The following is a 27,846-nucleotide window of genomic DNA, read 5'->3' on the forward strand; positions in this document are numbered from 1 at the left end:
TCTGTTATATAAAAAAGGAAGGCGGTATTAAAATATGAACAAAATGTCGACTGGAAACGATAGGCGATTGTGATAAAGTTGTCGGAAAGGATGACGTTGGCAAAGACGTCCACGACGATGATGACTGAGACAAGTATACATCAATATTATGATGATGAAATAATGAATGATGAAAGATAAATTAAAGGTCGTGAAAAGTAGTTCATAATCCCTCTTATATGTGGTGTTGCCACAGTTATTCGACATAACCAGGACAATTTAGTCATCACATATTATATTATTTTTACAAATATTTTACTTGACATTATCTTGTATAATCGTCTATATTGATGTACATGTTTTAAGAATATCGATTTAAAATAATAAATGGTGGTAAACTTTAATTTAAAATAATATAGATTTTTAATTCAATATAACTTGAAAGTAAAATAAAACCTCTAAACTATTAAATAAAAATAATCGTATCCTACACCATAAATTTAAAAAATTAGGTAATAATTTATTTGGTTTTTTGCTTCAATAACAAAAACGCGATAAATACAAATTAAACTAATCAATAACAAACTATACCGACCTATTTACCTTCAGTAAAGTCAAGTTAAGGGGCCAATGAAGGACTAATTAAAAAATTATTAAAATATTCACTGTAATGAAAAAATTTTTTTACTTAATTACTGTCTGCGTGGTGATTTTCCGACGTCTAATTTAAAAGCCCCTTTCATAGTAGTAACAAACCTTTTTTAGAAGAACAAAAAGGAAGACAATATATGTAGTTTAAAACTATTACTTCGCAATTTTTCTATTAAATTTAAGATGATATAGCAAAAATTACGAAGTAATAGTTATATAAAAATATTACTTTCTATACGGTTACAAGCCGAAATCTAAATTACTAATGGCTTTCATGAAACCCTGGTGATCATTTTTACAGAGGAGCCTTATTTATTCCAAGGATAAAATAATTTATATGTATATCAGCGCAAACATTGTCATTTCCTTAATTTAAGCTTAAAATTTATAATCAATATCATGACATATAATTTTAATGATTATAAACAATTACTCAGGTTTATGTGACGGTTAATTGGTAAAAATTGTTACGGGATAATTTTCAATCAATAAAACAAAGTTTTCGTTTTTGATTTCATTTTATCATATGCGATCGTTTTTTCTTTTAAACGAGCACACGATAATTGTTATTTAATGTTTCCAATAGATGGCGTTGCTTGACATGTACTAACAAGGATAAAACCGCTATTTAAAAAAACAAACAATCCGTTATATCACATGAAAAAAATATATTGTTTTGTTATTCTTGGGCTGCATCACCAACTTGAGCGTTCGCTTTAGCAGTTCCGCTATTGCGTACTGAAAAGTTTTGATGTGTGATGAATATAGCTTGGAAGGAAAAACAAGAGAAGTAAATTCTAACTTTCAGGAGGAGGTTTGATTTTGGCCTATGGAAGAACAGCTCATCGCTGTTCTTCCGCGGTCAATGGCAGAAGACGCAGACGTACACGCCGATACCGACATTTATTGTGTAACCCGAGGTAGACAAGAGGCAGATGCTGAAGCCGACACTATTGTGTAAGCCAAGGTAGACGCCGACGCCAATGCATACGAGGACTCTAAAACAGAGGATGAAGCCAACGCTAAAGCTAAGTTAGAGTAAGACGCTAATGTAGACGATGACGCACTATAAAGCGTTGCCGTCGATGCAGCCGAAGCCGACGCAAGCCAACGCAGGGGAAGACCTCGCCGATGCATGTACCGATTAGTGGTCGCACTGAATCCGAAGAGCCCTTCGTCGCCATAGACGAAGCCGATGCCGACGCATGACCCGTCGCCGAATCTTAAGCTAAAATTGATACCATCGCAAAAAATCATAAAAGTCGACGCTGGAGAGAAAGTCGACGCGGACGCTTATACTGCCGCTGTCTTCTACACCGACGCTAAATCGACTCGAACATAGATCCCATTGCAGAAGCCGAAACCAATGCGTAAGATAACGTGGACGCCGACGTCATCGCACGCTTTACAACCGACGACAAAACCGAAGTATTCTTCGGTTCCTATTGGCTGACGCCATCGACGATGCCGATTCTATTGTAACGCTGAAGCGGAACCGAAGCTTACGCGGACACGAACACGACCGCAGACGCAAAGACAGACACAGCAACTTCCTGAGGATTCTCTAGTTCCATGTCAACATTAGTGTAATTATTTATAATATCAGAAGCAACTATCACGTAGTTTTACGCTGTCAAAGGTTAAACTAAAACGTTTTGATGTGCGATGGATAAAGATTGCTGAAAAAAACAAGTGCCATGAAATAAAAGCTAAATATTTCGTTCTTATATTCCTTACGTATTTTATACTAACGTATAAAAATTTTTCGATTCGATCGATTATTTATCGAAGTTGTGTAAAAATTCGACTTCAGGTAAACCCCTAAAGGTTATATTTGTAATTCAATTATTTATTGTATAATAATAATTTTATTTTATAAAATCTTTTATTCGTTACTTTTATTCAAAATTTCCTATTATCTTGGTAATTATTCATTATTTGACATATATTTGTTTAACGCCGTAGACGGTGAAAATGATGACGTCAGATATACTGAAACCTTGAGGAGTTGGTCCTTATTTTTTTTGTCTTGTAATCTACAGTGGGTTCAATGTATGGCTACAAAGCTTTGACGGGAGCGCGACGCGATCGTTTTAATGTTTTTTCTCTTGTTTTTATTAAAGCTCGAATTTATACGAAATATGTCTACTAAATATGACGTCTACGACGCCTTTTGTTGGTGAGAATGGCGTCGAACACGGCCGTGACGTCGACGTTGCCAACAAGGACGACAACGACATAGATGGTGATATCGGTGAAGATGATGATATACGGTATTAACGCCGTGATTGTTAATATGATGACGTCTTTGTCGCAGACGTCAATAAAAACCTCGACGATGACGATGAAGCTGGACAACGACCAACTAAGAAGTACTTTTAAAGTTTCATTGATTCTTTAGATATTTGTAGTAACCAGATACTGTCTCTCATATAAGATCTACTCGTTAAACCATACGCTCAATTTGAGACAGCATCTACAGCTTCTTTTGACAGTTAGCATACTCTTCCTTACGTTTATGTTGCTTAAATATCGTAGACCAGAATGTCGCTGAAACGAAAAATTAGGATTTGTTGATAATACTTACCGACTATATAATATTATGTTTATATATCATGTGAACATAAGCATGTTAATGAGTAAATCTTAACATTAGATGATGTGCACTTATTTTATCTTATTTTCTTGCGTAAATAAAATAAGTTCGTTCACAAATTCGCTTAAGGATTGTTAATATTTCATTTCAAATACAATCTAAATAGCATATGAATATTTTCGTTCCATGCTTTTTAATAAATAATTGATCATTGAATACAAGTCTGCCACGGAGAGGCCATAACCGTCTCTGTTTACGATGGATGCTAAAGATCTTTTACGACTTAGGAACATTTAGATTTCTTGTCCATTAAACTATTGTTGCAGAATAAGAAAATATATCATGTTGAAAGATTAACGTTTAAATGGTTTTTATTTCACATAAAATTTCTTATTATTATTGCAAGTCGTATAAAATAAAGGTAGTATTTATTTACTAACAGGAATATTTAATTAAAATCAATTGTCTTTATTTCTACTAGGCGCAGAAATATTATTATATAGTTGTGCTTATGTGTGTGTCTAAAAGGTATAGTCAAAAAATAAAAACAGTATGGAAATATTACAAAAACAGGATGTGATTCTAATGTTATTGTGTTTATAAAAATATAAAATGCTTATACTTTTTTTACATGTATGGTTTCGTTTATAATAATGAAACATCAATGTTAATTAAACAACATATTTTATTTATCAATTTGTACAGATAAACTATGTACCTAGTACTCGATTAAATCTAATTATATCTATAGAATGACGAGATGTTGAAATAACACTTTACTAACATCATAAAGAGATGCACTGGAAATTGTACATAAGAACGAAATATATTAAATTTATTTACAATACTAAGTAGCAAGCTATGATACATTTAATGCTGCAGAATAAATTGATTTACAATTAATTTTCACTTTGTGATCCCTATTAGGGTTCTCGTAATATCTTTTAATAGACAGACTTAATTCATAATCGTATAATGATAAAATATAATTTCAGGTGAGCCTTCTGTCTTTGTATCTGAAGTGAGAATCGCCTAATATCAAATACTTCGCATTAATCTAACGTTATTTTCATTTATTTACACGTAATCTGGTGTGGTTATGACTGCTACAGATTTCAAAATGTGAATAGTAATTGTCGATTTGTGCTAGTAGATAATGGCACTATACAACATTTTACTTATTTAATAAATTACGTTAAAATTATTTTATATACTAAAGTGATTACTGATACGGATTTAAATTTCATTATGAACATTTTAAAATAATGTAAGTACCAAAACACGAGGCATTTTATCAGCGAAAATAATTTTATCACAGTTACTAGAAATAAATAAATAAATATATTTTTTACAATAACACTGAGAGTAAAACTTCTTAAATTAAGGTAATATTAGGTACATATTCTATATATTTTAATATACAAAATGAAATTATACAATACAAGAATAATGAAATATTCTAAGTAATCCTAATAGAACCAAAATTTTCTTTACAAGAATGTTTCTGGCTTAAAAATACGTAAATAAAAGAATCATACAGTAAAAGGAATGTGTAGGTATAAGAGCGTATTAAATTACTCTAGCCCGTTATTTAAATAATAATGTTATTAATATGACTATACAAAAAATGATTGCTTTGTTTTTATATTTTAATATTGATTAAAATATGAAAACATATCTCTCGGGCGGACAACTTATCGATATTTATTCTACAATTAAAACTAGATGTTTTAGGTTTAAGGATTGACTGTACATTAATATAATCAATCAATAAATATCGGTGACTGCGCTTTTAAGACGTTTTTATTTATATATAATGAATTTAATTTACGTGCAGCTATAATTATATTTAGTTTCTCGTCATGAATATATATTCATGAAATGAAATTTAATTCATCTTAAATTTTTCACTTATTTTATCTAATTGCTAAACTAATTATGATAAGGATGACAAAACTGAATTTAAAGCATGGCGTATTTACTCTATTGTATGCATAAGCTTATGTAACATAAATAATGTAATTTATATTATAGTGACTTTGAAAGTAAATACTTTGATGTAATATTATACAGTTCACAGCAGAACCTGAACGAAGTTATCGAAGCGAATTTAAAGTTACAGTTTCATACAAGGTTATGAGTCAAAATAGCAGAAATAGCGAAAGAAAATGAAGCAGGGAAAACATGGAGAAGTTTTAGAGCAAGGGACGATTGACTTTTAAGCGAAATTAGAAAAGAAAAACGTTAATGGCAATGAAATGATTTACCACAATCTACTTTAACTGTCGCTACGGACAATACGTTCTTTAAAAATAAGAAGAAATTATTTGATTTTATAATTAAACTACACACAAAGCTGGATTACAATTAATAGCATTAAATTTTTTTATGTTTCTACAAGGTGACTATCGGCAAGATTCGTTTGCATTTTACAATTAAACCAAATTAAACTTCGCTCTGCATACAGTGGATGGATGAATCCTCAGACAGCTCATCCATTGAAGAGTCCGTGAAAGAAGTGCCGTCTGAAATTCAGAAATAAAAAACATTAAAATTGAACTTGCTTATTTTTTCAAGAAATGAGTTGATTTGCTTAGAAAGTAATTTATTTCATATGCGCTTAATTGGTATATTTATAGGTAAAGGCTTCATCGCCATCATTTTAGCGATAGGACGTTCACTGCAGAAAAGAGGCTTCCTCTATATATTTCCAATATGACCAGTCGGAAGAGGCCTGCACCCAATATCTGCCAACAACCTTAACAAAGTCATCAGTCTGCCCTGTAAGTATAATATATACTATAAGAGGCGGAAGCTTATTGTCAGCAAATTTTATATTATAAAAATCCCAATAATTTGGACAATTGATGTAAGTAGACCTAAATATAAATATTTGAATAAAACCGTATATTTTATATTAAGATATTAAGAAAATAGAGTTATTCGATAGTCTCACGTTGAAAACAAAGATTGTCTACAATAAGAAACTTACCCATTGGGACAAAAGGCGGCTTGTTCTGGAAAGAATACGTGAGGTGGAGGTTGATGGGCCGCCCAAACCCCGCCGGATCGCTTTCCCGTGGCATCACTGTAATCAACACATGGCACTAATTTCACTATAAGTAATGTAACAATAAACAAAGTTCATTAAAATTCGCATAATATTACATTCGCCGCAAGCAAAAGTTTCATATACCTTTGAACACAAAATAGACAGTGGAATACGCAAGAAAAATATCTAAATATTTAAATAAACATACAATAAAAATTAATTTCGTGAATGACACGCATACTAACGTTGGTTTTGTTTTCCTTTGCCAGTGTGCTGATGCTTCTTCTGCCTTGCGCGGCTGTTCTGGAACCAAACCTGTGTAACCCTCTTGCTTAGTCCAGTAACTTGTGCAATACGTTCCAGATCTTGACCATCAGGATTTGAGTCAAGTTGAAAGTTAGCTTGGAGAACTTGTAATTGCTCCTCAGTGAATGTTGTCCGGACACGCTTTGCCTTGCTTTTATGGTAACCCTCGGAATCGCACCCATCTAAAAAAAGAATTTGAAATATTTTACCACGCTGCGAATTTGCAACCCCTACATAAGTACTGATTTGTGTTGTAGTAGGAGTAATGGTAAAATGATGCCTGACCACTTATAGCATTGTGATTAAAAACTTCGTTCGACGTATTCGTTTGTGCAAAAATTTGTAGAGAATAACAATCTGTTATATATAAACAACAATAATCTGTTATATATAATAACAATCTGTTATATATAGGACTTAAAATCTGAAAGATTGGTGACATTAATCAAACTTTATTAAACCTACGATTTTAATAAATAAATAAGCTCACACATCAGATTAAATTTCTTAGTAAATTATTTTCATGATTTACTCATTATCATCACCATTTCTGTCTATTCCCATAGATTTACAATAGGACCGATTGAAAATAAGATTCATCCAGAGTCTTCTGATGACCTTAAAAATATTGTCCGTTCATTTTGAGCGCTGACGTCCTACTGGGCCTTGCTAGAGTTTGGTCTCCATTTAAGAATCTTTAGGCTATCTGTTCAGCGCGCTATATGGCGAATACTAATAACAATTTTTAACATGTGGTATTTCATAGCGTAATTCACCTTAATGTAAGTGATGCGCCTTTTAAAACAATCTTATATTAACACAAAATTTTGAAACACAAAATCATAGGCAGCAATGCATTGAACTCATTAATAGTATTAAAAATTAATGTTCTCTTCCATAGGAAAATGTAAAGGAATTAGAAGCAACTTGAATTGTTACCTATGATCTGTTTAAATTTAGTAATAAATACAAAAATATTCACCATCAGAAGAAATGGAACCACCGTCCAGAGTCTCCAGATAATGAGGCTTGCATAAAACACGGTCTTCATGTAACGCAAACTGTTCGCCAGTCGAAAGTTGCCGTCCACACGCATCACAGGCAAAGCAGGCGAGGTGGTACACTTGCTCACGAGCTTTTCTCACCCAATCGGACGAAGAGATGCCGCGACAGCATTTTGAGCACTTGGCACCAAAACTCCTGAGGAAAATGAGCCTCCCGTTAAGTTAATAAAGGTATCGGAAACCTAGAAAATAATATGTTACAATTGTTACAAAGTTATCTATTACTACATGAGTAATTATATAAATAAATAAAAACAAATATGTAAAACGACATAAGCGTATTAACACGAATATTTTAAATAACAATCGCAAGGCCGACGTAAAACAAATAAAAATAAATTCGCTGTGCTTTTCGCATATACTTAATATGAATTTTTTAATACGTGTTTAATTAAAATGAAATCGAAATTTTTGTAAATGTTAGATTTAGTATAGTGGTACTAAAATTAGTGTACTGCAACTGAGAAATGCGAGGGGAGGTGGCGGCCAAGGAGCACCGCTGTGGCAATTCAACTCCGTTTCGCCGCACGCGTACATAAGACGCGGTATAGCGGTTTCGGTTGCAAAGTGTATCCGCAAATTAAATAAAACGGCGGTATCATGTAGTATCAATGTGATATTGAAACTTATATGGAAATTGACACAAAAAACATCTTCATACTTAAACTTTATACAAACAACTTGTTTAAAAACAGTATCTATTATAATTAAGAGTTCTCAAAACTTACGTTGTTTTTAAGTGGTCTTAACAAATTCTACATAATTTAATAACACATAATTTTTTTAATGTGTCTTTGCTTTTAATAAGGAAAGCATGTAAAAAGGTTTTTTTTTTTCAAATAAAGTGATCGTAACTTCTCGCATTCTTGCATGTGATCGCAACGTATAACTAAGAAATATCGGAAAAAGATTAGTATAAATATATATTAGCTTATTCAAAATTACGAGGAGCATGATATTTGATATTTGTTTAACACACAATTGATTTATGTAATCCTAAAAAAAAATTGATCTTTGAGCGAGACATTTCTATGCATTGCATTGGTGAAGTGGGCGTGTATCAGAGTTGACCTAATCCGTAAAAAACAATTATAAAAATGAGAGAAAAACACAACATTAAACCTTTTTTGTGCCTGTTTTGTGGACGAATTCATAATTATGTAGTGTATAATACTTTTAGATAAATGAATGAAAACATTTCGGGTCTGAATGTGTTCTTACATTATTATATATTAGTTAAGAGTAAAGATCAGTGTTTTCGAAAATCGAAAATTCGTGTGAACCATATAGCAACTATAATCGCGTTCAAACGAGCTTCTAAGCTGCAAACAATGGGGCGAGCCGCAAACTACTTATATGTAAAAAATAATCGCTTTATATGTGGATAAGCACTTTCGTAAAAGGATCGACCAGTCCAGTCTTTTTTATTATATTTCATTAAAGTACAAGAAAAGGATTTACGAATAGAAAGACATGGTAAAACAATACAATAAATTGACATTCTTCAATGCAAAATTCACTAGTTATTTTAAAGAGGATTTTTTAGTGAATAACCATGATTAAAAATCGATACGTCTTTTTCTCGGCAAATGTACACTTTTTTTTACAAGAGCGAATACTTTCGGGAATCATATTACCAAAATAAACATAATCAGAATGATGTTGGTATCTTAATTCTCGAGAGGTTCGTGACGGGAGCAGCGTGCTTTAGATTACGTCTTACAAAAACTTCAAGAAAGTAAAGTAACTTCATTTAGGTTCCAAATTTCACGTATAAACTTTTATGCCAATGAGATCAAGTTTTTGTTTTTCGCACATGCATCGATCTGCACATTTTTTATGGGTCTTGTTATTGGGGACCTCTTGCACATTCTCCTGTCTTAGGTACGAAAGTGTTCTAAATAAATTTTTCACTGTCTTTTTTATTTTCATTATTCATCATTTATCCTTTACGTTATCTTCCACACATCCTTATTTATTCGTCACATTCTCTTCCATTCCTTTCCATGGTTTATTTTCCTTTCTTACGTCACCTTCCTTACTTAGTCTTCTTCTCCAGAGTACTACTTTCCATTTTTTTATTTTTGTTTTTATTCTCTTGTTTATTAAATATTTACATTATATTTTTTAAATTTACGTTTTTTCTGCTTTGTTAACTGTCCTTAAGTGTAAACCTATGCAGGTACTTAGCGAAAAAACATCCGCATCAACGCAGCCGTCGTGCCTTCCGCATACTTCATATTCCATTCGCCAGGCGTGTCCAGCCTGAGCTGCCGCTTGGCGAATAAAACAGGGTATCTCTCGTGCTCTGGTTACTTCTTACTCCTTAGGGCCGCGTCCTTGGCTAGCTGCTGCACCCTCTCGTTCCACTCCCCGCGTTCGCTTTCTATCCCATATAACCTTACGTTCTTCGCTTTTTCTCTATTTGTCATGATATTTTCTTTCACTCCTAAAGCTAAGGAATGAAGGTTGTCTGATCATGAGACAGTTTCGAGGGCATATGCAAGTCGTTTAATATGGCGCGTACCCTGTCGCTTCCAATAATGCCAACAGCTCTGCACATTAGGCTTTTTAGTAATTTAACCACGGCGTGAATAAACAGATGCAAAATATTTACCACTCCAATATCAGTGAAAGCAATGATTTTGAGATAAAAAAAGGAATGTAAATTTAAGCCACTGTGGATAACGAAAATAAATTTAATTTGATTTACAATATTTTACTTCAATCTTAAAACCGCAACGATATTGCTATAAACAATTTAATTTCTTGTATTATATTTTCAATCGTAATAAAAAATCATGTTAAATAATACTTAAAAATGTGTGATGAACTATTTTTAACACCATTGTAATAATGATTTATTTTTTCGTAGAAATGGAGAACGTTATTTGAGAGATTGACCACAGTTCGAGTGTCGGTAGATACACACTGGGATATGTTCCATTAAAAAAGGTACACTGAATGCTTACAAGGTGCCGGTCCGGCGGCCGGCGGCGCATTTATCGCCACACTGCCTCATTACCATTTCGCGGACCCTTAATATTTAATTAATTAAATAAACTCGTGCAACACTCCATTAACACGCTATCATATCGCCACTGACGTTAAAACGGTGTGTTTGTTTTTGACTGCGAAATTCGAGAGCACGGTTACTTCCAACAGAGATATCCTTTATACTGAATAACCGTTACTCTCTTATATCAATAGCAGCTAATGTTATAAGTTAAAAGTGTTAAACAGTTAAATTAATGCAGAGGAGTGAAAAGTTTAAGAATTTATTAGCAAAAATTATTCAAATAGTATTTATAAATTTATCTTCGTCGTTTCAACGCACAGACGCCCAATGTATGGCATTGGCCTCCCCCAAAGATATCTATGGGGAGATATACGATAATCGCCACAGTTGCCAGGTGGGTTAGCGATCACAGTGTGGTATTAAGGTACGCAAAGGACGTTGCCCATCCTCTGGAAACTTGTTTGTGTGCAGTAGCAATCCTATATAATTATTGCAAAAATTTTGAATTATATAAAATGAATTATATCACATGATTTTTTGATTATATCACAGATGAATTCGCGACCTACCATCGCTAGTCTCAGTCCTCTACCGCTGCGCTAAAAATTGGCTTTCGACTTAATAAACGTGTGACTTATAAAAGTACGAAATACTATCTGGTATTCTTCCCAAAAATGATCCGACAATTCCACACCTGCACTATGGGAACAATAATTTGACTATTCAAATTCTGTTCGCTTAGGCGAGTACACTGACGCGTCGTCCTGATGAAAGAGGACTTCCGTAAAGGAGAACCTTTTTCTTATCATTGTTTATCTTTAGCATTGTCTTCGAAAGCAATAGTTGCTATTTTAATCCAGGTGAGTCCGTTCAAATATTGAGGAGATCATCTTTTCCCCCTGCTCCATGCTCTCTCAATTTTTATGATAAATTCTTGTACCAGAATAAATACCCACTGTGAAGATTGTATATTGAGTTTTATTGCTATAAAATAGATAGAACAGTATTAGAGGCGCTTCAATATCTTCTCACGGCACCAATCAATTCGACGGCGTTGCCAGTTGTAAATAAGTGCACGTGATGAAGCTTCTTAACGAAATATTACAAGCCGAGACAAATCGTGCCTTTGTCGTTGAGTAAAACCATAACAAAATATACATAATGAAACAGCAACGTAATATTAAAGAAGCCTCAAAATTTTTATAAGAAATTACTGAATGAAATGAATCCATGATGAAATCCATGTAAAAAGATTAGTAAAGAGTTTTATTTTCGATTTTATAACATCTTTTTAATATCATTTTCTAGCTGGCCAGTTCTAAAAACGATCACCAACGTCACCAAGGTCAAAGATATTGTTTTTACGTGTTAATATTCATACCGACTGACGCAGAACGGAATATTATTATAATTGTCGTTCACATACATTTAGGGATTTTAGTCCTTGATTATGCCAGTTCATACGACGACATCTATTCACTGACTTGAGTTATAAATATATTAGGTACAGGCATATGAAAAGGTTTACGCATGTGAAATATTGTGATTACGTTGTATAAATAGGTTTATACTTTTATATAATAGATAGAGGTTAGTTACAAGTTATAATAGCAAAAAATGTCCAAGGCTGTAAAAGTTGAAATGCTCATCATTCATTTGATTGCACCATATCTATATTTTTATTTCTGTACTCTTGAAGTATCTGACAAAATTTTAACAAATCTTTATGTTTATATTCATAGAAATAAAGAGTAAATTTGGAATTAATTATGTATTAGATATTATTATTAATTAACGTTATGATTATCTGGTCTGTGATGTAATTATTAAGAAGCTCGTGGTTCAGGCCGTCAGGTTTTCTCACATTCCAGATCTGACATAATATTAATTACCACAAGATTTTAGTTTAAAAAGAGTTAAGACAGTCGGTTTTTATACGAACAACTCTGAACTACGATTATACTAACAAATCTGAACTCCCATGTGTCAAAGTGACAAAACTCAAACTGTCAAACATATATTTATACACACAATCTTACTTTAATAAAATTAAATATGTTTTGAACTGTTTAAACATTAATTTAATCTTTTATTCATAATTCTTAACCAAAACGTCTATTTTTTATTTTTTGTTTAATATATTATTTCAAAAAGGGACTAATATATATCTACTTCCGCTATATATTAGTCCCTTTCTTAGTTAGAATGGACTTCCGCGAGGTAACGCCTAAATCTATTAGATAGGTAGGAATGATTAAAAATGAAAACGTGAGATTAGGATAAAAAGGTAAAAAAATGTTTGCAAGATTAATTACGTTACAATTATAAGGTGACATGATTAACAAGGCCTATATAATCCAAAATCCCATTGTATATTTCGCTAGCTCGGAATCCAAAATTATGCTCATCAATTTTATTAAATACGGTACTAAGTTGGGCATTGATTTAACATATAGTATAATTCTGTTTTCGATGTAGAAAAGCAAAAATAATTATTATGATTAGAAACTATTGACTTAACTGAATTGAATGTAAAATATTTGTTCTTTTAGCGCAAATGAATTAGTAGAGACTAATTTAGTTTAGATATTAATAAATTTCAGACGTTTAAAATTATAAAAATATATGACAAAAATGAAATGCGTCAACGCTGTATGTATCAATAATCCAAAACAACAGTTAACAAGCACAAGTATACAACCAAATATATTTAAAATTGTGATTAATTTATCTATTAAATTTAAATATACGATTTAATCGATAATACAAGTCATATAAATTTAATGCATTCTTAAAAAGAATCTAAACATCTACCGAGACTAACAGATGCACTTAATACCCGACAATTGTGTGAGCCGCCGCCACGAGATTTCTTGATTTTACACTATCGCCAGTAAGCCGCGTAGAGTTCAGAATTGCGTGCACATTAGATATTAATTTGCCTCGTACAGCTTATCGGCGTTATCCACACCAATGTTTCAAAAGCACAATTTGCATTTCAAAACCCCATACTAGTGGACGTAGTGCTACTGTCGCTCCGCGCCTGTTATCAGTACTTATTAACATTTTGTCGCCGCTTGAATCAATTAAAGGCGACCCTCGCATAGTAATTAACAAAGTGACATATCAACAAGTTTTAACACTCGGCGGTAATGAAGATGTCGCGTAGTGGCGAGAGATAAACAAAGGAGATGCTGTATGGACGGTGCCTCCATTTACTATTCTTCTTCCTTCAGAAACTGCATTGCAAATGTTACGTTTTTATACGAGAAACCTAATTAATAATTCTCTATGTACAAAATTTATTTACTGCAAGAACTTATCATAATTTTTTCTATATTATATACTTCATCTTTGCTACTTTTAATTGCATATATTATATAAAAACCATATGATGGTTTTTAATGCAAAAGGAAGGCAAAACTACATCCATCATTATCTTTTCAGCCACTGAGTGTTCACTGTTATATTTTGAACTCCCAACTCAAACAATATTAATAATAAATCTTTTTAGTAAGTAAATTGTATTAGTGTGTAAAAATGACGGACACTGGGACCTCAAATTTCTACAGTGGAGACCACGGTCCGGAACAACACAGGATGTGCAACATAAGACGTCTATTCTCAAAGTGTCCACCATTTTTTAAAAGACTTCATTAAACGTCAACGTTATTTAGCTTGTTGGAAGACGTTGGATAAAGGCCGCTTTCAACCCGTACTATTTAAAAACTAAAGGGAGATGTAAATGTGGAAGTTCTACAGCTAAAATGAAGATGAAGACGTTTTATTTATTCACACACTTCGTAAACATTACCATTATATATCACATATAGTGATCGGTAAGAGTTTGTTTCTATCTCATCTCATGTTTACTACCCGTAGTTTAATATGATTGTTTAGCTGTCAGAAGTGTGATTGACTGCCACTTGTGGTCGTTGACTCGACAAACATAGTTATATGTACCATTGGCACTCCAGTCTGTATGTTATTATAATGTATAAAAGACGATTTTTACTTTGAGTTGTTTGTTCTGTTGTCTGTTTCTTATGCAATAAAATATTTTTTCTTTATTTAATTAAAGCCGAATTTAAGCCTAAAACAAAGTTAGCTATTATAAATCTTGGCTATGATTGTCTTTAATCTCCAAGGGTAAGGGAGAGCGTGCCTTTAATTACAACATGCTTTAACTGTCTTTGTCTACTTAGGTTTTGTTATAGCCTAATCCATGAGCACATTGTTATATTAAGAAGTACGTAACATTTCATTTAATATTTGACTGTGATCCTTTGTTAAGCAAGAAACACCGGATACGAGAAAGTAATAAAGTTATGAAATAAGTCACGGCCAGTTCAAATCATCGTAATTAAACCCGAAACAAAAATTAAACAGCGATATCTTCTATTCTATTCTATTGTTTCTGAAGATATTAATGCTGTTAGCCCTAAGGCTTCTACAGCTTCATAGGTACTAAGTTCAAGGAGCGGAAGGGTCCGTGAACGATATCTTCTGAACTAGTCAAAGATATATATAGTCCTCTCTTTATTTTTTTCTAGCTTCGTCCCCCAACCCTGTCCAAGAGCCACGTTAGGATAATGTTACGTTTCCTTACATCCTGGCTGGCTGAGTGCAATGTTCTTCCTTCTTCGCAATATGGCAAGCCTTTGGTAACTACTTTTGGTCTACGGGCTATGAATTGTACAGAGTTCACCGCTAGAAGGCCTAAAAGACGCCTTTGGCCAGCTTTTTGTCTCAATTAGAAAAGAACCACTTAGTACACTAGGTGTGTCTAAAATTAGTACACTAGGTATGAAAAAATACCTTACTTTCATTGAAATACGTTTGTCTTAGAGCTAGTGGTAGATAACGAGGCGGAAGAGTCGTAACTCTTCACTTTTTTTTGTATTTGCCGAAAAATTTGCATCAACCTTTTTAATTTACTAGGTTTTTTACATCCCAACACACAAGAAATATTAACATAACATAAACATCGTTTAATCTAGACCCGTCTGTTCGTGTACTTAATTTTTAATGCAGACGTAACTTAGCATGGTTCTTTTTTTCGGTTCCAATATTGTCGAAACTTATGTTATTATCTATATAATAAATATGTTCATGTAACCGGTACAGCGATGATTATAAAATTAACATATTTTTATGTATCTATTTAAAATTACCGAAGTTTTCACTCTAGTATGTCTTTGGCAGCTGTATTAGTTATTAACTGTTTTACAGCTGACGGCGTCTTAAACTTTAAACAGCAAAACAAAGTGCACTAAATATAGATATCCAATTTCAAGTTAAAAATTGGGTAAACACATAAACAATTATTAATTAATTGTTCAATTGTGTGAAGTTTAATTGCAAATTTAAATGTATATCGATTTGCAAAGAATATAGTGTAATCATAAGGACTTAAGGGGCCAGTTTTATACTATTTGCTTACGCTTATTTATGGTAAATAGGTAAATATTTTTCACTACTTGTCTTGTTGTAAATTATATTTCTAATAAGGTACTATTTTTGACCGATAAGTGCTGTCTAATGAAGAATAATTATAAAAATTATTCATGTTACGTTAAACGGCGGTTTCATAGTGGTAATTACTTTGTGTTTTAAAAATATAGTATTTAGAATTAAAATCTGTAGAAATGAATAATAATTGGAAATTAAAAAAAAATAAAAGGATTTTTAATAATCAATAGGATTCTCCAACGAGAAACGAATCTGACGACGCAGTGTACGTGAATGAAGACCGGACGGCCGCAGGCGTAGCTCGTAAATCCACACTCGTTGATTATTCCTGCTTCCCCCACCTCCACTCATTTAAGTTCCATTCAGCCAGCCCATTAACTCGATGACATGATTTAAATTATTTGTTTTAGATACAAAACCCAATCTAAGATACGTTTAAATATTACGCACGCTTTTGTCTGTACGATTCCTTTGGCGTTTGTGAGCGCCCGCGGCGACGCGTGGACAAATCGAGTACACAGCCACAATGCCGATCTAATAACTTAAATCGAATGTCGATGACTGATAGCTCTACACATGAACTTTAATTACGTTATGCTTATTGAGTTATTTATATTATTGAGTTATACGTGAGCTTTTTTGCTGAAGATACCATGGTATCATTTGCAAAGAAAGGAAGCAATGGTGGTTAATAAATATATAAATATTTTAACCTTGCATTAAAAATCATAAAAAAAAATTAATTTACTTATAAATATCGATTGGTATGTAATAAGATAAATAAGAAGGTTCTTAAAATCTATATTTGATTATTGCAATTTCTACTTTTTTAATTCTAATTGAAGAGGTAATATGAACTCAAAATGTAAAAATTATAACATATTTTCAGACGACTTAAATAAAACAGGTATTAAAAAAATATAAACTATAATTATTCAACTGTATCCAATTTGAGAAACAATCATGTTCGACCCAAATGAAAACGATAAATCCAAAATGGATCTCTCGTGCCAGCGAAACGGAAAACAAAAATATGGGATTGGATTTAAGACATTTTTGTATTGATGTCAGTTTCTTTAAAGCAAATATGCAGAAACAAAATTGTGAAATTTTAATAAAAGAAGCATTTTTGAAATTAAACTCGTATGTAGCTGCGACACCGACCCATTTGCGTACAGACCTGGACTTCTGTTATGATTGCGGTTCGTATCGAATCCCCATTGTTTAATATTCAGAGTGAATCGATTAAAGGAAGGTTTATTTATGTGACTAGAGATTAATTAAACGCAGAGGCGACATGGTGCATTTACATAAGACATGGCGCGCGCATTTGCAGAGAGAGCAGTGTGGGCGCAACATCGCGTGAGAGGCGCTCGATTCGGATATCGACTCCAATTTCATACTTCAGCATTAAAATCAAGTATTCGTGAAAACGTAGAAGTCAGAATGAATTCAAAAATACGATTGGATATAAATACCCAATTTATTTTTTCTAAAATAAAAGTAATACATTGTAACATAAATTATTACAAAAAACCTTTTAATAACGCCATCGCTTTTTTATATACATTAATATTTTTGTACAACTCTTATGATGTTTAACCAAGGACAGTTGTTTTCAATTTACTTACTGGCAACATTTAAACATTCTGTTTAAAACAAAAGGGGCGGTCGCGTGGCGGCTCTTGGGCTCCCAGTCAAAACGACGCACTAAATAAACAATGAACAGATGATATATCAACAAAAGCAATTACGTACGACGCCGCCGGCGACTGCCGATTTACGTACCTGGCAACACCACTCGTTATGCACACCAAACAAACGTTATTCAGAATAAAGATTTGAGTCGGTTAATGACCTTCATACGTGTGTTTTTGAAATGGCAACATTATAAAACATATTTTTAAACCATAATATCCTAGGACTCTGTGATAACCAAAACAGCAAAAAAATTACAAAATGTTTAAGTACATCACGAGTGCTCGTCACCTTGAGGAGTAAGAAAAGTCTTTTTATTTCTGCGATTTTATGATTTAACTACGGTGTCTTTGAACCCGAACAACTTGTAGCTTTGGCATTAATGTTTCAGAAATAAATAGCATAGTATCTCATATGTATGTATGTATATATGCAGTTAAGAAATATGGAAACGTCAATAATATTTCACCTTAACTGTAAACAAAAAAAAATGCGTCTTAGGATGTAATGAAAATATAAACACTTTATCGTTAAAGTCTCGTATTGTATGAAGTAGAAGAGTAATTTTTTTAGTAATCTGTTCGGTTTTGGTAAGTTATTTATTCTGCGCGCTATGTGGCCTGTATATATATATATATATATATATATATATATATATATGTATATATGTAGCTATATTAGTTACTCTCGATCGTCTGCAGATCTCCACATTAGTGATAAGATAACAATTATTTGTTATGAAAATATAAATAGGAGACACAGAATTATTGACCAATTCTCTCTTAAATCTTTTTACATTCATCATCATAATCGTTTCAGCCGTAAAATGTCCACGGCTGGACATAGACACCCACTTTTTTTCGAATAAGTTTTATTTATATTACTTCACATTATTTATTATTATCAATTATTCGGCTAATCTTAGTACAATAAAATATAAAAATGACGTATAAACTATATGTGTTGTCCATTAATCAAATTTAATCGCAGTTGCAGCAAATTGTTATACAAGAAATATTTTATGCAGATTTGTCATCGGCAAACGATATTATATTCCGTTGTTTTACTACACACCGACAACGTTACTGAATGTCATTATTAACCATTTTGAGTTTCGTAATCTACACTATCTTCTAAAAATAGGTTTATTAGTAGTAAAGCTATTCGTATATCTATTTGCTTCTTTTAAAGAATTCTTTCTATCATTAGTTGTAAATTATGGATAAAACTAGGAATATCAAAGAAAGTACACATTATTATGCACCTAGCTAATGTCGAATGCAGTGGTTTTGATAAGACAATAAAAATTGTATTCGGTATCTACACGAACGCATGCAGATCATTTGACTAAATAGACACTAATTACGTCTAAGTGGTAGACATCTAGAAATCCATAAGTACGTAACATCATCGACATTTAATGTCAAGGATGAAGAAGGCAGAGGCCGCGGGGCATTCGCGTTTTATTCATAACACTTGACACACCGTGACCCGCCATAGTGCCTGCCGCCATATAGCCTTCGTTCGTATAGTTTGTTAGAAAAAAATTTAGTCGATTTTATACAAACTCTTTGAAAACCCTTCACTAATCATTACAATCTACATTTAGTTTTATATTTATCTTTATTTTATATTTTTATATATTATATTAACAGAAGCATTGGTAGTTCAGCAGTAGAGAACTACAACTTGTAAACATAGGTCGCAGGTTCGAATCCTGGGATACAGTCATATATATAACTCATACTTTGTGCATTCATTATATATAATATATGCCACTGCTCACAAACAGATACCATAATACCACACTGCGATCGCCAACTAGCCACCCAAGCGTGGCGATTATTGTACTTTATATTTATTTATCCAATGTTTTGACGTCTTGTAACTATATTCTAGGCAATTACATAAATATATTTAAGAATGAAGCAATAGCTTACATAGTATCATAAAATTCCATATTTACGTTACTAAAATGTATGTAATTAAGTTTTTGATATACATATTTGCCCGCTATTGCCCTTGCAGAGAAGCCGTTGATGAAAAGACAATTAAATAACTTCACAATAGTTTTGGTGAAACAGCCGCCGCCAAGGTAAGTGCAACCATCCATAGCTTTTGCGTAGCTCTATTCGGATTAAAACATATCGTCTCACGTCGCACTAAGTTATCACAATCAAAATAAATGACAAATGAAAACGTCGTTCTTGCAAGTCATGGCGGGCATACTGCTGGATATATTTTTTCCGTTGGCAACGTTCACCGTCCCTATATTATTGTACACTCGAGCAGAGGTTTTCAATAAAACAGCTTTCGGTACATTCTCTCCATTCTTATTTTAAATTCGACAGTCCAGTCCGTTTCTCACGCACCTGTTATTTACATCACTAAATTATTGATATGCTAATTAGGTGCTATAATTGTGTTGTAAATAAGATCGATTATAAATACGACTCGTGTCTCTATTTTGGATAACCATTAAATTCCATCATTATCGTGATTCACCTAACATTCCTGATTTAACGCGTGTTCTTATATATTTAGATTTATATTTGTATATTCTTCATACAATATAATATTTATAGCTATAATTCTCACGTTATCGAAATAAATTTGTCTATTAATAGTTTAAATACAGTTAATCCTGGGAACACTTTTTTAAATAAAGATTTGGTCATTATCATACAATGAAAACATTATCCGATTTGTTTCTAGATACAAATAAAGCGCCTTTAAAAAATATAAATGGTTAACAATTGCATAGCTTCTGAGGAATCTTTTCAAAATTTAAAACATATCTAATTTAAATTGGTTTTTGTCAATTACCGGAATACATGATTAAGTAAGAAATCAAATAATCTTATGAATTAACCTTTTGTTTATAGTATACAAGATTGCGGTAGAATGTATCATTGATTATCAATTTGAAGATTTCTTGTCGGTGTCTGCGTCGATTGAAACTGATCACTGCGATGACACAGATTGTGCTCTTTCCGGCCACACAGCGCGCGGGTCACGGGTCACCTGCACACCGGGCCGCCTACCCTGCCAACATTCTACCATACATACCAACCCATACCCGCCCAACACAAACACCGACTCTCACGTCCGAACCATACAGTCATATACATCACTCCTAAATTTGACCGTATAATACCACCACGAATGACTAGGAAAATGACTATGACTATGGATATTTCTAATACGTCGAAGGTTAATTGGACGCTGGCAGTCTATTGTAAAGGAATTAAGCGGACCGACTAAACGATTAAACGACGAGTGAATGTGAAATTGTTTATTATAAATATATATTTTTTTACGATCGAGAATAAACATTCCGATTGGAACTTTTGTTGGTGCATTCCTTTAATAGTTCTATCTGCTGTTTGATTCTTTGGTTTCTAATTAAATTATTCTCTCACGCTCACCGTATATGCTTTAAAATATTTAATTCTGATACGAAAATTAAAAATCAAAATATAGTGTGAATAAGTTAAGTTTTAATAATAAATATGGATTTCGAAAAAAAGAAAAAAAAGATACAAATTTCGGTAAAAAGCAAAAAAAAGGGGAGAATAAAGTTAGAATATAAAGTAAAGAATAAAGTCGTTCTAAAGTTATAAATTTATAAATACTAAACGGATGAATATTATTAACAGACAGGGCATTGGTTGAATTTATTTATTTGTTCACAGCTCTATGCTCTTTAAACTATTCACAGTTAAAAATGCCGGAAGCGATAATATTCATAAATTAAAAAATAAATCTAGCTCCCCGGTAATGGTATCTTTAAAATAGATAGCTACGAAAGTTCCAAACGAGCCTTGATCTGAGAAGAGATCACAAATGAATTCAGTTGATTTTTTTTTTATAATCGCTGCCATAAATTCTGTGTACAACAGTAGTAAGAGCACTTCATTTCCAAATTATCCGTCACTTAAAAAGTATTTACGCTTTACCCTAGTGACTTATAATGAATTACGATAATAACTTAGAAATACATTTTATCGCCAAGTGGATGGACCGCGACAAAAAGGCCGCAATCCCATACGCTGGGCATATCAGGTCCGAACCATATTCGACTGTCGAAGACAGGCGAAGGTGAAAACATAGAACGCGACAAAATTCCAAAAAAGGATCACAGACCTCAGTACTCATTATCAAAGGTTCGAATTCGATTCCAGCAGAAGTCCACTTTGGGAAATATAGACACTACTGAACTACTATATTTAAGAAAAGAAAAATTCTAAGATTTGTGATATTCGCAAACTGGCGTGGGTTTATAATGGGCCTTTCTCTCAGAAGCTTGAGTTTCAACAATGGCCCTTAAATTTAATATAAGTATTAAAATGGTCTAGATTATGATAACTTTATTAGTTTTTATGGTGGATGGTCATCTTTTCCTCGTTTACTTTTAAAAATTCCGCAAGTTTGAGAGGGCAGGTTGTAGATGGCACTTAACCAAAACCCTGATTTGTAGGTAACAAAATTCGAGATTTATACTTCTTTATAACCAGATTAGACTTACTATTCATATTTATTACATGATTAGTCATATATGAAGAGACTGTTTTCGTGTAATGTTTAAATACAAACCACATTTTAAGAATATCTGTTTGCTTCCTCTATTTTTTATAAAGTTAAATATCTTTTACTTTGTAGCATATATATGTATTTTATTACTTAGAAACCTTATATTTCAGCTAGTAACGGATGATTTAGAAAAGATTTTACGAAATAACACCCGTAAAGGGGGTTTTGAAAATATTCCTCCAGTAGGTATATAAAACTTGGTCTGAATATTTTAACATTTTTTGGTCATGTTAAAAATAACCAAGTATAGATTTTATGAATTTACGTTCTCATCAAGCAGTACGGATCATACCAAACGGGGTACAGCTAGTTTTTAGATATTTGTTTAAACTTCACTACAAGCTTAGTTAGACTATTTTGTTTTATAAATAAAGTGTGGAAATGATAGGTTATCGGTAATTCTGTAAATAGAATAAAAAAGACTTTTTCCACTTGTACCTATTCAATATTAATTTTTGTTGGTGTTATAGCGAGATTAGATTTATGACAAAGACATGTAAATTCGTATTTATTAGTACAAAGTTAGCAACTACGTGCAGATGCAGTAAAAAAAACAATGAAGCTATTCAGAATGTTAATAAGTAGAGATGTAGAGATAGACTTACTTTGCGTAGTCCTGCTTGCAGTAAACCTGCCGGTCGCGCAAGAAGCAGGATGGGTGGCGATCAAGCTGTACTGCGCATACGCAACAGCGCAAGCAAGCCGTGTGCCAAGCGGCGCCGCCCACCTCCAGCAAGAAGCGGTCCGAGATGGCCTCCCCACACGCGCAGCAAGTGCGGTGCTCCGTCTATAATATAATGTAAATACTAAAAATTAGACTTTTTCATTTATTTAATATTCTTTGTTGCACAGGTAACAAGTAATAATTACTAAAAACGTATTTGATGTTATCGCTCAAGTATATACTCCATACAGACAACCAAAAATGATAATATATATAATAAATGAATATAAGGAAGCGGATAGTCGATGCGTATTATGTATGAGATATTTCAGAATGGCATGGACATATAGTGTATTTAAATAGACACACATATTTACTTATAAGTGTCCATTTGTCTATTTAAACACATTTATTAACATTGCTAATAATACATTCATTAAAAGGCAGTGTACCACGCTGCTGTTAATGTTTCACTGTTTTAGAGCACAATTGTTTTATGATAGCTTGTCTAGCCAAAAACGGAGTATTCATATCTTTCTCTGCTCTTCTTCGACTGTTGTTATTTTTAGTCAATTTTTGTAATGAAAACACCCAACATAATGTACATACTCTTGATTTATAAATTAGAATAGTTTTATTGTCTGGTAATTAGAAATATGGCATTTAAGACACAACCTTGGAATTTCAATATATTTCCACAGCACCATTTCACGTGATGGCGTTTCTTTCGTTTCGATCACAATATAAGGTATCAATTAGGCACAAAGATTGAAATATTTTGAATTAGACTCATGCCAATATCTAAGTTTATTCTAAATATTCTCACTTTTCAAATCAAATCATGTTTCGCATAATTTCAACGTCTCAGTACTAGCAGGTAAAGGATTCTTACGCGTGTAAATAGTTTTATGAAATAGACGTGATGAGGTAGCCATCACCAAAAGTCGAGGTATCAACAAAATTTAAAAAAAAACAAGCAATTAAAATTTCCACGTGTTAAATCCATAACGACGCTGAAACGTGAAAATTAATTAAAAATATGTAATGTGCCTGCAAGATTAATAAAGAGTTCGCGACTTTAAATTTTTTTGAAGTTTTTAGAAAACTGCAATTTCTAAGCTTCCTATGTCACCAGCAAATTTTTTGTTCAGTAAGAGATCTTTCTGATTTCTGCGAATAATTTTCTAAATTGTAATTATATGGTGTGTGAAATTAACTGGCTAATAATTGTAATAAGTGATCATAAACCACAACCTAGATATAAGATGACATGAAGTCATGTATTCGCGTAAGAAAATTGAAGCGAGAAACAACAATGAACTATGACCATTTATAAAATAAATGACATCCACTAATAGACAATAAGGTTGAGTAACGGTTTACCGAATGACTGAATCTCTCGCTAAGGTGGCTTATGTTTCAGGAAGACTTACAATGAGACGATTCACTTTCGCTATTCAACTGAATTAAAAGGTCACTCACAAAAAAGGATATTCCATGGAAAGGAAATTTCTATTCATAAATGAGATATAAAAAACATAAAACATTTTAGCCATTATTTAAATGAGTAAACAACGTCACAAAATATTAGATAGGCTAATAATACTATACCATTAATATTAAAACCAGTTTATATAATTTAACAAGATAACAAACATTCCTTTGGTTATCTGTAAAATAGCACAGCGCGTAAACAATCTAAATTTATAGTCTTCTCTTAAATAAATGTTCACTAGGTTGCGCTAGAAAAGATTGATAGCTGTTTACTCCCTACAGCTCGTGCCGTCAATTATTTTGCGATTTACGATATTTATTTCATGTATTTTTAGAAATTAATTATCATTTAGAATTAATGTCATGATCATCATTTTTTTCGGAGGACTTTCTTAATGTTTATCATTGCAAAATGTCTCTGTACCAATTGTGTTACTATGTATATTATTATTAATTCATTACAAATAGAGCAAAAACGGATCTTTTACTATGTATGTATTTCGAAATAAAAAATAACAAATATCCCAATGGTTATACAGCTACATAGCCCATTAGATAAGAAAGGTTTCTGCCTTTATGATATAAACGGTATAGAAAAAATATATCTGAATAATTTTAAAATTCAAGCGACGTCACACTATAAAATTTTGAATAACCGCACTGCGAAATATAATTAGTATAACAATAATTCTGCATCGGTACATGTGTTTGCACGGACAAAGCCGGGGCGTGAGTCTGTTTATTTGATTTCATCGCCCGCACTCAAGGGGTGGGGGGATAGATAATCTAATAGAGCCATTGCACAAACACAACGCCCCCTTTGATTCGCGTGTCGCGATAATCAAACGTTGGCCAAATTGATTTAGTCAAATATTTGTGACGTGACTGAAATGAATTACAATTTTGTTTTTACAAATTTAACACATGGCGCTATCGAACGAAACTTCAATACTGGTCTGGTACCGCAAGAATTTATTAATATTTAATAAATTTTAGTAAAAAAAAATATTACTCATACTAATCAACTGTTATACTTGCTTTGTTTTTAACGTAAGGTGTTATTTCATAAAATCTGTACTTAATTTTTGAAACGCCAAAAAATCTGAACCCACTTTCAAATCAGTGTATATAGTAAAAGCCTATTCGCAACTAACATCTAATCTACAAAAGGAATATTCTTACGAAATTTCTAGAGAAAATCCCTTATGTATAAGTATTTAATAACAATATCATACTTCATTGGATGCACGCAATTAATTTTTAGTGTTTCATGATAGTCACTAATATTCATTTAACAAGACTTTATACAACGCGTGCAATATTATGCAAAAACTATTTTTCTATGTCATGTAAGTTCATCACTTAATTTAAGATCATTTTGTTATTTATTCTAGAATGTATCTACATCGTAATGTCGTTACAAGTAGTTTTACTGTATCATTGTCATTAAATTAAAAACTATTTATGCGCTTGTTGTATCAGGGCTTATCCCAGCTGAATTGAAGGGCCTAAGATATTGCTTCGTTCTCTGTATTATTTTATCACACAAATGGCACTCATTATTAAGTCAAACCCAAACCTGTAATAATTAAAATTTTACAATCAATTTATCTTAATATTATAATTTCAGCCCCGTTCACGGCTTGTCATAGGCATCCCCCAGAAATTTTCGATAAGACCGGAAGCGGACTGTATCCAACGTTTTCAGACGACCGTAACAAGGTTATCTGTTCACCTTTCATGGTCCGTCGTCTCCACTCCAGAACCTTAAGGCTCCAGCGGTCATCTATTCTGCTTCATGTTACCTGTTTCCTGCCACTTAAACTTATCAACCCACTAGCCTATGTCGGTAACTTTCGTTCGGTTTTCTTCGAGCCTTCACTTTCTTGAATCGTTTATGTAACAAATGTCATTTAATAATAAAAAATAATTCATGAATCACCGCAAATAACATAGGTTATAATGTAGCGCGTTTCTTAGGTACAAATAACAAAAATATGTATTTATACGTTTTTTTTAAACATGTGCAATACATGACTGTATCATTTGACGATCGAAAGCCCTCTAGTTCATAGTCGTACAATAAATCTCCGCTCAATCCCCATTACAACAACCATATCACATTGAGCCGAGATGCAACACCGGGCTAGAGCGCTCGAACAATGAGGGACAATATTAACGTCTGTACCAACACCCCAAAAACAAATTTACACCGTTTTGTAAGCAATAAATATACTGCGAACACCCGCCAAGTAACCGCACCGCTGTCACTGTATGCAACGCTCTGGTAGAACATCAACAGAGAAGGGACCGTTAGACGTATAATGTATTAATAAAATTATTATTTCCTAATATACATATTAATACAACCTTTTTAAATAAAAGAATTTTTACGAACATATGCATTACATTTTTACTTTATAAATTCTTAAAATTAATGTACTTCGAATGTCTCTACGACATCCAATAAGATGCACTAAACAACAATGAATTATTACACATCTTTACTTTTAATTTACATGTAAGTAAATAAAGTCAGCACCTACCGTAAGATATTTGGTACTAACAACACAACACATGATAATAACACATATTTATTTATAAAAGAAACATTATTTAAATAAAAAATAAATGTTATGAAAAAATTTAAAAATAAGGGCGGCGTTGTGTATTTTAGGACTTTTCATGTGGTGCATTAAGAATAAATATTGTCACTTTTGAATTTTATTTCTCGAGTTTCTTAGATTAAATTTAATAAGTTATGATCATAAAATATATGTATTTCTTATAAGAGACCAAAAAGATTAGTGAAATTAATGCCAATGCTGTATACCAGAGAAAATTATTACAAGACCTTTCAATAACGTAATCTTTGGCAAATCTATAAATTACAAACTCTTTTCAGTCATCCTAAAAAATTGTTGAACTAAACTAGACAAAGTTATTAATAACTTGACATATGTATGTTCATCTAAATCATCTAAAAATATTGCACCGGACTCGCGTGAAATATCATTGTTCTTCCTTTCTTTCCAAACAGAGGTCTGTGTTTCAAGAGACAAAACATTGAAATGTTAATAATAACAACAAAAATTTTACTATTCAATTATTTAAAATATAATGTATTCTCATTTAAATAGATTTTTATCAACAGTATTATAGGCATCATATTTTTTATTTTTTAAAATAATAAGTATTCGTATTTGTTATTTTATAAAATCAACGCATCGATAAAATCTGTTAGATTATTTTATTATT

General features: G+C 32.3%; 1 protein-coding gene across 1 annotated transcript in view; it reads right to left on the reverse strand.

The window, feature by feature from the left end:
- Window positions 1-5,588: 5,588 nt before the first annotated feature.
- Window positions 5,589-27,846, reverse strand: part of Awh (Arrowhead) — a 51,238-nt gene continuing 28,980 nt past the window's right edge. The window contains exons 2-6 of the mRNA XM_068763907.1: window positions 23,036-23,217; window positions 7,567-7,784; window positions 6,524-6,766; window positions 6,219-6,314; window positions 5,589-5,751 (exon numbers count right to left, since the gene is read on the reverse strand). Coding sequence (XP_068620008.1) covers window positions 5,672-5,751; window positions 6,219-6,314; window positions 6,524-6,766; window positions 7,567-7,784; window positions 23,036-23,217 — 819 coding nt within the window. The 3' untranslated portion in view covers window positions 5,589-5,671. The remainder of the gene's footprint in view (window positions 5,752-6,218; window positions 6,315-6,523; window positions 6,767-7,566; window positions 7,785-23,035; window positions 23,218-27,846) is intronic.

Source organism: Battus philenor, unplaced genomic scaffold (genome assembly GCF_028537555.1).
Source record: "Battus philenor isolate CCGP_79_NKW_IND1 unplaced genomic scaffold, ilBatPhil1.0.hap1 SCAF_1, whole genome shotgun sequence".
Lineage (NCBI taxonomy): Eukaryota > Metazoa > Arthropoda > Insecta > Lepidoptera > Papilionidae > Battus > Battus philenor.